At 41.2% G+C, this 12226-nt stretch overlaps 1 protein-coding gene across 8 annotated transcripts in view; it reads left to right on the top strand.

The window, feature by feature from the left end:
* The first annotated feature begins 2087 nt into the window (after positions 1-2087).
* Positions 2088-12226, top strand: part of BTBD10 (BTB domain containing 10) — a 45876-nt gene continuing 35737 nt past the window's right edge. For 2 of the 8 annotated variants that reach the window (XM_020797210.3, XM_020797206.3), the window contains exon 1: positions 2419-2554. Coding sequence is in view for 1 of the 8 variants with exons in the window: in XM_020797205.2 (XP_020652864.1) it covers positions 2138-2298 (161 nt within the window). In the remaining 7 variants the exon portion in view is untranslated. Of the gene's footprint in view, positions 2299-2418; positions 2555-2609; positions 2744-12226 lie in introns of those variants that run through there. The other 6 variants (XM_020797205.2, XM_020797207.2, XM_072985779.2 and 3 more) reach the window with 6 other exon arrangements.

Here is a 12226-nt window from a genome sequence, read left to right as displayed (position 1 = left end):
TGCCAGAATATTTTTTCCTGTTTTGCTCTCCTAAAACGTAGGTGCATTTTATGGACAGCTGAATCTTATGGAGCAAAAAATACAGTATACAAGAAAGATGTGGCTATCCCGAACAATCCAGATAATGTGGTTTCTGACCCTGAGCCAGACACCCTGGAGAGTGAAGTCAAGTGGGCCTTAGAAAGCATGGCAAACAACAAGGCCAGTGGAGATGATGGCATTCCAGTTGAACTATTTAAAATCTTAAAAGATGACGCTGTCAAGGTGCTACATTCAATATGCCAGCAAGTTTGGAAAACTCAACAGTGGCCAGAGGGCTGGAAAAGATCAGTCTATATCCCAATCCCAAAGAAGGGCAGTGCCAAAGAATGCTCCAGCTACCGTACAATTGCACTCATTTCAATGCTAGCAAGGTTATGTTCAGAATCCTACAAGATAGGCTTCAGCAGTATATGGCCCGAGAACTCCCAGAAGTACAAGCTGGATTTCGAAGGGGCAGAAGAACTAAAGACCAAATTGCTAACTTGCGCTGGATTATGGAGAAAGCCAGAGTTCCAGAAAAACATCTACTTCTGCTTCATTGACTATGCAAAAGCCTTTGACTGTGTGGATCACAACAAACTATGGCAAGTTCTTAAAGAAATGGGAGTGCCTGACCACCTTATCTATATCCTGAGAAACCTATATGTGGGACATGAAGCAGCAGTTAGAACTGAATGTGGAACAACTGATTGGTTCAAAATTGGGAAAGGAGTATGACAAGGCTGTATATTGTCCCCCAGCTTATTTAACTTATATGCAGAATACCTCATGCAAAAGGCTGGACTGGAGGAATCCCAAACCAGAATTAAGATTACCGGAAGAAATATCAATAACCTCCGATATGCAGATGATAACACTCTGATGACAAAAAGTGAGGAGGAATTAAAGAACCTCATAATGAGGGTGAAAGAGGAGAGTGCAAAAAATGGTCTGAAGCTCAACATAAAAAAAAACTAAGATCATGGCCACTGGCCCCATCACCTTCTGGCAAATAGAAGCGGAAGATATGGAGGCAGTGACAGATTTTACTTTCTTGGGCTATATGATCACTGCAGATGGTGACAGCAGCTATGAAATTAAAAGACACCTGCTTCTTGGGAGGAAAACGTTGACAAATCTTGACAGCATCTTAAAAAGCAGAGACATCACCTTGCTGACAAAAGTCCCAATAGTCAAAGCTATGGTTTTTCCTGTAGTGATGTATGGAAGTGAGAGCTGGACCATAAAGAAGGCTGACTGCCGAAGAACTGATGCTTTTGAATTGTGGTGCTGGAGGAGTTTCTGGAGAGTCCCCTGGACTGCAAGGAGAACAAACCTATCCATTCTAAAGGAAATCAACCCTGAGTGCTCACTGGAAGGACAGATCCTGAAGCTGAGGCTCCAATATTTTCACCATCTCATGAGAAGACTCCCCATAAAAGATCCTGATGTTAGGAAAGTGTGAAGGCAAGAGGAGAAGGGGACGACAGAGGACGAGATGGTTGGACAGTGTTATCCATGCGACCAACATAAATTTGACCCAACTCCAGGAGGCAGTGGAAGACAGGAGGGCCTGGCGTGCTCTGGTCCATGGGGTCACGAGGAGTCGGACACGACTAAACGACAACTTCAGAGCAAGTCCAGTAGGCAGAAGAGAGCTCACGTTGCTTTTGAGATTTGCCCTCCCTAGAGGACCTCGAACAAGCAGTCTTGCGGAACTTAAAAGACCAACACGTTTTATTTGCTGCGGGCTTTCGCGAATTGTAGCCCAGGAAAGCTTATGGCAGATAAAACCCGTTAATCTTTAACTTATTACCAGATTTCCCGTTGGCTGAATTGCAGCTGTCTAAAAACAGAGCTGCTCCTCCCCTGCTATCAGTCTATGTAATTGATGTGACATACATTTCAGACGTTATAAAGTAAAACGTAATTCAGCGAGTTTATAGACGCTACACTGGGGGAAAATGACAAATGTTGAAGCAATTCGCCCTTCCCCCTGTTCACTCGTGCTGTATAGAAGGGAAGGGCGTGAGGGAAGAAGCATTTCTGCTACTGGCTGACGGATGGGAGGGGCGAGAGAGAAGGAAGGGAGGCAGCAGGCAGCGCGGGGGCGAAGATGCCGCCAGAGCCACCGCATTCCAGGCTCGCTTTCGACGCGGCAAGAACAAGGAAGAAGAAGAGCTCGCCGTTGCTCGACCGTAAGCCCGCATCGGCCTCCCGCCTGGTTCAGACGTGCTGGGTGCTGTTGGGAGTCAAGCGGCCAGCAGCCTCCGTGTGGTAAGCAGGAGAACTCTCCCCCACCCGACCCCCTTCCCTCCGTTTTCGCCACAGGGCTCCCCGAACTATCGCGAGGTTTCGCCCGCTAGAGGCCTATTTCTCGCGAGAGAACAGGCGCTGGCGGTTGACCGGGCCTAGTACAGTAGTTGTTGTAAATCGGTGAGGACGTAGCTAGGGAGGCGCGAGGCGGTTGGAGCCCCGCGCGCCGGGCGCAACAGGTGAGAACGCGCCCTGGGCCGTTGCGCCTTTCCTCGAGGTGAGTTGGGAGCGGCCTGAGGAACGAGGGAGCTGGGAGGGAGGCGTCCCTAAGAAGGAACGAGGGGAGGTGGTGAGGGGTTGGTGGCCGGAACCGAGAGGAACCCCTCTTTGGAGGCTCAGAACCAGCGAGGGCGACAGCGACGGCCACCGGCGATTCTTTTCTTGACCGAGTAAGGAAGGCTGACTGGTAGGTCGTTCCGGGAAAAGGCGTAGTAGGACATCCGAGGCGACGGGAAACCCTCCGTCAGAAGATGGACGCTTGGTCGTCTTCGTGTTCCTTCGTCTAGGAACGGTAGTTTGGTTTAGAAAGAAAGACGGGGCAGTTGTCTTCGAACGGGAGAGTCTTGCTAAGCAAAGGATACCACCACTAGAACATAATGCCTATATTTCGTGTGTCGATGTTGGCGTGTGTGCGCGCATATACATATTTACGTATGATTATACATATCTATGCAGTAGCCAATGTATATATACAGTACATGTATGTGTGTATATATTTATATATACCTAAATATGGATTCATTTATATGTATATCTCTCTGCACATTTCATTTATGTTTTAATGCCACCATGATCTCTGGAGACTGAGTGGCAGGTGGAAAAGGGAAGTTATACAGCAGATCATACAAGGAGTCAGTTGATGAGCATAAGAATGGATGCCATTTGCAAGAGGATGGTCGTGAGGAAAGCTCTTTTCCACATGAGACCATTTATGGCATGTATTATGATATACTTCCTGTTACTTACACAAACTTCACACAGTTCACCTTGAAGGACTTTAAGTGCATGACTGCTCATGTATAAATGTAGTGTTATGAGTAACTCACATACTTCCCTCCTTTTCTATATGCTGCTCTGGCTAGGTCAGGTGGAAGGTCTAGCCCAGTAATTTTTGGAGGGCCAGATGTTGCCCAGTCTTCCTCAGCCTGTGTTGCCATTCAGACAAATACTCTTGTAGCCAGTAGAGCAGAAATGTTGCCAGCAAGTTCAATAATAGTAACAAAATATGTAATGTTTGGTCAAAAGGTTGAATTGTTGCAAGCCTTTAAACAAACAAACTCTGGTATTGATTTAATTTAAGCATTTCTAACCAAATATCTGTCAGTAGAGTCTAGGATAAATTACAAATAATCTCACATTAAAACAAACTAAAACTGTTCTAACATTTTAACATTCTAACAAAACGTGCAAACTGATAAAGAAAACCAAGCCTTGATCTTACTAGACTCTGGAGCTCACCTGTATATTTGAATTTTAGTTCAGCAGTAAAATAAGGATCATGGGAGCCTGCCTTCATCTTAAGATCTTCAGGAGAGTCCTTTCTTCCTATTCTACTTTTCTCATACTTCTGACAGAAAAGGCTTTTCCAGCAGCTACTCCTCTAAGGGAATGTATGCTGGCTCCTCCCTGTTGCTCTTTCACAAACAGGAAAGACATTTTTATTTAGAAAGGGTTTTGGATGCTGATCAGGGTTTTTTAATGGTGTGTGGTGTTGTTTGTTGTTGTTTTCATAATGATTGTTAAACCTTATTGATCTAATGTTAATGTGGCAATATCTTTATCACTGTATTCATATTGTAATTTATTGTATTTTTGCTGTTGGATCTGCTTTTAAAAATTCATGTAGTAAGCCACTGTGGGTCTTACTAAGGAGAAATGTGGGATGAAAATTAATTAAATAAGGTTGATTCTAATGTGAATCTCCACGGACAAGCCTTTCTGTAATCAAGATGCTGTAGTTGAGGTTCTATAGAGAAATTTGTTACATTTTATTTTGAATTTATAATCTGACTGTGGAGTTAGGCCATTTTGCATTAAGGAAGAATCCTAGCTTTGGGGCATTGTGCTACTCTAACTGTAATTCATGACGATAATTTGATCCAGGTCTTTCAGGTATTTCTTCAAGAAGGTATACAGTGAGGTTTATGTTGTAAATTACATGCAGTTTATAGTTTTTGTTTTATTGTGGGCTAACCCATTAATAAGGAGAAAACAGTGAGGTCCACTAAGTGTTTCAACTTCACATTTGTCACCATTCTGTTCATTTTTTCCAGGATTTCTTGGTCCTTGAGTCTTTAAACTCAGTTTGCGTTATTGCTTTATATCCATGATGTGAATAGGAAGAGTAGAATTTCCACCAAATGTTTATGCCTCCCCAACCTGCTTCCAAGGGTCCACAAACTCTAAAACAGATTTCAAAAGGGAGAAAGTATCTCATCATCTTCCACTGACAAGAATCTTCTGTTAAATACCTAGTATTTTTGATCTCAGCTCACCTACTTTACCTTTCCAGTAGGTGATGATACATGGTCAGTCCTTGTTTAAAAAGGCAGATCATGTTATCTTGTTATGTCTATAAGATCGTGTCTTGCTTTGCAATGTAAGACTTTAAAAACCACAAATACTAAAAAAGCACATGGAGCACTTGTATATTCTTCTTGCTATCTGGTAATACACCAAAAGTGGTATGTAACAGGACCTGTGTGAATTTTTAAATACTAAAACATTAGAATTATATTGCATAGTCTGAATATTCTTCTTAATGCCAGAACTAATGTGCAGGATTGTATAACTTGTCGGTAGATTATCATAGATTTGCACTTTTTTCAATATAGAATCAAAGCTTTTTAAAATATTCTAAAAACATAGTTTATTTTAGTTAGTCATACAGCTTCTACAGTACAATTTACTTGTAAAGCATTGTAATTTTCACTATAAAACATCTAGAATGTATGGTCCTTGTTTTTTGCAGACATGCATTTAGGTCCACCTGCACCCCACTCCACCCCTAGCATTTACTTTACTTCCTGAAATTCCTTCATAGGTTTTTAAGAAGATATTTTTAGTTGTGGAACAAGACTGTTCTATCCAATTCCCTTTGTCTTATTTTCCAGTGATTTTACAATGATTTTCTATATTTAATTTTTCAATAATTAATTGAAAATATTTCACTAATAACACCACCATTATCTTTGTAATATAGCACAGTACACTGTGAATGTTAGAGCTAGACAGATCAGGTATATACAGTGGTGCCTCGCATTACGACGTTAATTCGTTCCAGCAAAATCGCTGTAGAACAAAAACGTCGTAAAGCGAAAAGTAAAAAGCCATTGAAATGCATTAAAACCTGGTTAATGCGTTCCAGTTGGCTAAGAACTCACCGTCCAGCAAAGATCCTCCATAGGGGCGGCCATTTTCGGGTGTCTGTGCAGCGAAAAATGGCTCCTAAACACAGCGGGGAGCCATTTTGAGCACCTGGCGGCCGTTTTGAAAACCTGACGATCAGTTGTTTTGATCGTTGGAAAGCGAAAATCGGTTCCCAAAACAGGGAACCAATCATCGTGCAGTGAAATTCCCCCATTGAAAACGTCATTTTGCGATCGCAAAAACCTCATCGTAATGCGGATTCGTCATTAAACGGAGCGCCCGTCTTGTGAGGCACCACTATATTTGAAAGCTTTGCAATGATATAAAATTGACTTGCAAAAACTAAATTTTTAGAGATATAAGGATAAAAGCAAAAATGACTACAGTGGTGCCTCGCATAGTGAGGTTAATCCGTTCCGGATTAACCTTCGCTATGCTGAAGCATCGTTGAACGGGGCAGGGAATTCCATTGGGCCGAATACTCACCGTTCAGCGATGCTTCTTAATGGCTGGCAGCCATTTTCGCGCCCTCGCCTCACTTAACGAGGGCGCGAAAACGCTGCGCGCAGCCATTTTGGGCCATTTCCGGGCTTCCGGCGGCCATTTTGGCCACTGAACAGCTGATCGTCGGGCTTCGTTTTGCGAAGATCGGTAAGCGAAACGCTTACCGGTCTTCGCAAAGTGAATTTTGCCCTATTAGAAAAACGTTAAGAGATCGCATTAGCGATCCGAAAAAACGGATCGCTCTGCGATTTCGTCGTTATACGGTGTGCTCATTAAGCGAGGCACCACTGTATTTCTCAAATATCATGGCTGTTATAAGTTTGATAATCAAATGTAACAATATTAATATTTTTTATATTGCTTGACTGAAACTCATGAGAAGTGTACATAATGCATTTAAATATAGTGAAATAATCAGAAAAACAGCTGTTGAAATTTGTAATTAAGAAAAAGCCCAGATAATTACTTGAAGTCCATCAAATAATGGCTTAAATTGTAAATTAATGGCTATAATCCGGGTGGTATAGCTTATGCAATGCAAACCAGACTGATGTCATCATGTGGCAACTGGTATATTTAATTTAATTTTCCTACCTGCACCACCCATCAAGTTTCAAGGCTCCTTAGGGCTTCCTGTTGTCCTGGGGAAGCCTTTACTAGCCAAACATAGCTGAACGATCACCACCACCATCTCAATCCTGGCAGTGGCAATCTGATAGTTATTTTTAGTTTTGAAAGATACCTTCTTCATCTCAAGGCTTCTCAAAGTCAAGGGAGATCCTCAGGGAGCCTTGTAATATGAAAAGAGGAATAAGATAGGTAGCTTTCAGTTCATTTAAATTAAATATCCCAGTCACCAGATGATGATGTCATCCTGTTTGCATGGTGAAAAGTTGCGCAAGGGGATTTTGCCCAAAATGTCCTATTTTTCTTGAGTTTAAAAATAAAATATTTCTGGTTTTAAAAGTTAGCATAGAGTATATGTATATTAATTCTATAGCATCTTGTACTACCATTACATTGAGATAATGAAAAATAACCTCTTTTCATCCAAACTACTCAAGGAAAGGTTCCCTGTTCATCAGTGGAGAGCATTTTCCTGTTTAATAGCAATGGAGTGAACCCAGAAACAGCTTATATTTTAGAACTGCAGAGCTGGAGGGGAATCTGCGGATCATCAAGTCCAGCCTCTGTCAAGGAGGCACAGTGGGTAATTGAATTTCCAGTGTCTGGCTCCACAGCCATAGTCCTAAACCACTGAGCTATCCAGCAGTTTATTCGACCAGAGTAGTATCTCTGGATCCATGAATGTATTTGCTAGCGTGGAGTGTTATGTCTGAATGGAAGAAAGGGGTGATGTTGGCAAGGAGGGAGAGAAAAGGCGCATGAATTTATTTATTTATTTATTTGATTTATATCCCGCCCATCTGATAAATCTATACCACTCTGAGCGGCAATTCATGAACATGAATTGGCTAGATACCCCTTGATTAATCTTATTCTGGTTGGGCAAAAGACAGCTAGACCCTTGGGCGGGAGAGCCTGTGGCCTTTAAGATCTTGTTGAACTGCAATTCCTGTCAGTTCCAACAAGCATAGCTATTGGGTAGGAATGGTGGCAGTTGTACGTAGTCAGATATAATCATAGGTTCTCCAGCTTTGACCTAGGGGCTACTCTAGTACCAAATGAATTGTGTTATTTATATGGTACCCTCTGAGGCAATGGTTTCTGAGGTATAGACCGTTCAGAAGTAGTTTACTGTTTTCTTTTTCTGTGTAGTACTAACAAGGGTTAGCTTGAGTAGCACCACCATTGTACAGTATATGAAATAATACCTAAGAATTTTAGTTTGTGTTTCATACAGTATAGTATATTATAGGCTCACAATGGGCCCTAACATTAACAGTCCTTCTCAGGTCTCACAAACTAGAGGCCGTGCCTTCCTTTATACTACCGAATTTCATATTTGGTAGTCTTCTTTTCCTGCTTTCTTACACATTGTTTTCTTTCCAGTGACTCTTGTTTTTTTTACAATATTTCCGAAGTACAACAACCTCGGTTTAGTCATTTTAGCTTACAGTGAGAGTTCAGGCCTGATTTGATATACAACAGATTTATTTTCTTTCTGTAAGTGGGTTGAACATCAACACTGTAAAACTCCTCTGATAGCATTTTTCAGAGGAGTCAATTTTTTCCCTATGAGCCTTCATCATTGTTTAGCTTTCATGTCTGTACATAATCAGCAGGAATGCCACAGTGTGGATAATTTTGACCTTGATCTGCACTAATACATCCTTATACTTTAAAATGATTTCTAATTCCTTCATAGCTGCCCTTCCAGGTCTCAGTCTCCTTTGCTTTCTTGGGTGCAGTGTCCATTTGGAATTTTTACTTGAACCAAGTTATGGAAAAATTGTTAACCATTTCCTTTTCTTTATGTGAGAAAGGCATCATACAAATTAATTAAATAAAATTAATTTGTTCATAGGTGCCTTGAGTTGGAAGTTGGAAGACAGAACATAAGAATAACAGTGTGTCAGTTGTATTTTGCATAATTTCATGAGAAACCATTAGACAGACCATCCAATGGTTTCCAATGGAGAAAATTTAAAAAATCATCATAAATTAACGAAGTGTCAGAACAACACCAAAATCAGTTTTCATGGGTTTCAGGAGGTGTGCTAACCATTTTAATCATTTAAAACAGCTTCCAAACATTGTAAGACACTTTTACAGGAGCGAAAAGGGAGATCGTTGTGTGAAAATCCCCCATAGGAAACATCGCTGAGTGAGGCGGCAAATTTAACAGAAAAAGGCATCGTTGTGTGAATTCATCGTTGTGTGAGGCACCCGTTGTGCGAGGCACCACTGTATATCACTTTTCTTAGGTGATACATAAGTTTGAAAATACATATATCTGCCAGATCTGAAATTATCCATATAACTAAGTCTATTTCCTTCGATAGTTTTGATGTCTGATGTTATTTCATGAAACATATTATTCTGAAACCTGTACACAGAATCTCCCTCCCTGTTTTGGGGTTATGTGGTGCCCTGAAGGAAGCTGAATTAGCTGATAGCTGGCAGCTGACAATTTTTCTCTGGAACTGAAACAAGACAATATTAAAATGTCTATCAAGAACAACAGGGGACAACCAGGGCAATTTTGAGGGCAACTGGTTATTTCAGAATAAAATGTGTAAATATATAACCTGGCACAAAAAATTAAAGCTAAAATCATAAATGAGCTTCTGAAATCTGTGAGACTTATTGTGAGATGTGTTTGTATGCTTATGACTGAAGTGTACCCCCTGCACTGGTCTACTTCCCTGCAGTCTCCTAGCTAGCAAATCTAAAAAATATTATGATTTGTAGAAAGTGCTAGCACTTCAGAAGAGAAAGAATAACTAATGCAGTGGGGATGGAGTGCAAGATAATACAAGTGGGAGTACCTCCCACAGCCAGTGGAAAAAAAGGGGGAAGGATAAAAACAAGGAACACTGTTCTGTTACAGAGCTACTGGCAGGAAAAAATAGAAAAACTATAAAGAGAGTGTGAATACAAATAGGATACCTGTTAAAGCCAGTAACCAGTCTTTTTCTTCTTCAGTTTGCCTGAGTGCCAACCCAGCTCTGCCTGCCTCTCCCTTATTCATTTTTTTTTTTAAAAAGCAAGGGATGCCAGTTACACTTTGCTCTCCTCCTCCTTTTTCCAGCACAGAAGTATGATTGACAGCTTCCTGTGTGTTTTCTGTTGGCTGATTTTTGCTAGTGGCTCTGTAGCAAATTTTTGTTCCTCCCATCCGCTCTTTGGTATAGCGTGTACTGTTAGAGAGGACTCCTGCAAAAAAAAGCGGGGGCAGAGGTTCATATCTCTACAAATGGAGTTGGGTTGGTTATGTTGGCATTTTCAGCTCATGGAAAGAGAACAAATAGAAAAAGATTCAGAGCAGTGTCTAACTGACCTGTGGTTATAAGAGGCATCCCAGCTTTTATTCATATTGCTCTTGTTTATTAGTTTTTGTATTTGCTGATTTTTTTGTGTCAGTTATTCTGCAACAGAACTCTGTCTCTGTTCTCTCTCACACCCATTTCATACTCTTTGCTGAAATAACTCTTTCCCAAAAAGCAGGGAGGTAGGTACAGCTCTCTTGGGGACAGAACTGGGTTAATGCATACTGGAAAAGAGTGAATGAGAGAGAGAGAGATGGCTTACCCATTGCTTTCTGAGAGCTGCAGCAGTTTATATCACACATTCCCACCTACACCAGTACTCACTCACTCTCACTCTCTCAAGAAGAGATATTAGTCACATCTTTACTTTCATTTATGGAAATCTTTTTGTGCCCACCCCACACTTTCTTCCATGTATTATAACCCACATCTTCACGCCACCCTCAGAATGCCTTCACACACCCTTAGGGTTTGGGAAGCAGTGATCTAGCAAAAGGATTATCATGGAAGATGAGAAAGACTGTATTAAAGGCAGTAGAAAGGTTGAGGAGAGTGATGACAGAATGGAGATATTTTCTAACAGTTCAGGTAGTGGGAGGATTGTCTGTAAAATTAGTAACGGCTGTTTTAGTGGAGCATAGAGGAAAAGACAGAGTTGTAGAGCAGAATTCACAGAGGGTTAATATTTCTATTAGGATCAGTTTGATCTGATCAGAGGTATACATGAGTTTTAGAGCTGCACAGGACTCATAATCAGAGTTGGTGGTGAAAGACTGAAGTTGGGAGAAAAAAAAGGCATGAAGTCCAGCTCTATGGCTAAGTGTTTCAAGGCACGGAGGGAGAACTGGAAGCAAAGTCCTTGGCTGAAAAAATGTGGCTTGACAGGTACGATAGTCACACAGGTATCACATGGAGGTATCCCTTGTGCTGTTTCCATTGCCTGACCCATCAAGGAGGAATGATATCTGACTTGAGGAGTCTTCCCTGTTCTTCCCTTCAACTCTGAGGAGACAGATCTAACATGTGAGCCCTCACTGGTTGCATACATGAATGAGAATACAGTAGTGTTTATGGGGGGGGGCGTGCTTTGGGGCCTCCAGAGGTTCTTAATTACAATTGTTACAATTTCTTACTAGTGGCTGTGCTAGGCAGACTGATAGGCATCATAGGCCAAAATATCTAGAAGGTTAGAGAGTCCCAGACCCTGGCTGAAGCCATTACCGGCCCTTGTCCTTTTTAAGGAGAAAGGTGGATAAATGAATGAATTCACAGTTTTTCAGAATCTGGACATAATATTTGTCTCTGGTTATGGCTCCACCAGAGGGGATGGTGGTGAATAAAGAACCTTAGTCCTTGTACAGACTCATTCATATTACTCCAAACTATAATTTAGCATTACATCTGGAGCCCCTTCCATTTGAATGATGAAATTATGCGAAGAATATATTCTTCTGCTGGTTGCTGTTGGAGTGTACCTCTCATCCACCCTCATTGCCATAACCATTGGTGAGGGATGATGGGAGTTGCAGTGCACAATTCCTAAAGCTCCTTCCCTCCTATACACTGTAGACCTAGAGTAGCAAAATGCGATGCTTTAAAAATGAACCAGAACTGTTCCAGTTTGTCATTCTAATAAATGATTTTTAAATGCTCTATAAGCTAGTCTTCTGCCTTATGTAATGCTTTATTCTTTTCAGGCTGTATTTACAGTACAGTATATTGTAATCTCATGTGAATAATGTTTGTCAAGTACAGTATGCACTGCAATAGGAGTGAGCTTTCAAGAGAAATGTGCTATGCTCTTTGTATTATGTTATCATGGCAGATAGGAATTGTAGGTGGGAGGAAAAGAGGACGACCAAACATGAAATGGATTGACTCTATGAAAGAAGCTACAGATTTGAGTTTACAAGAACTCAGGAGGGCTGTTGAGGACAGGGCATTTTGGAAGTCATTCAGTCATACGATTTCTCTAAGTTGGAGGTGACTTGATGGCACATAACAGTAGCAGCAACATCAAATATCTATAGTATTTAACAGATGGCTATAATTTAAATGTAAAA

This window comes from Pogona vitticeps, chromosome 1 (assembly GCF_051106095.1).
Source record: "Pogona vitticeps strain Pit_001003342236 chromosome 1, PviZW2.1, whole genome shotgun sequence".
In the NCBI taxonomy this organism is placed as follows: domain Eukaryota; kingdom Metazoa; phylum Chordata; class Lepidosauria; order Squamata; family Agamidae; genus Pogona; species Pogona vitticeps.
Note: the sequence above shows the minus strand (reverse complement) of the source record. Positions and strands in the feature narration are given on the sequence as shown.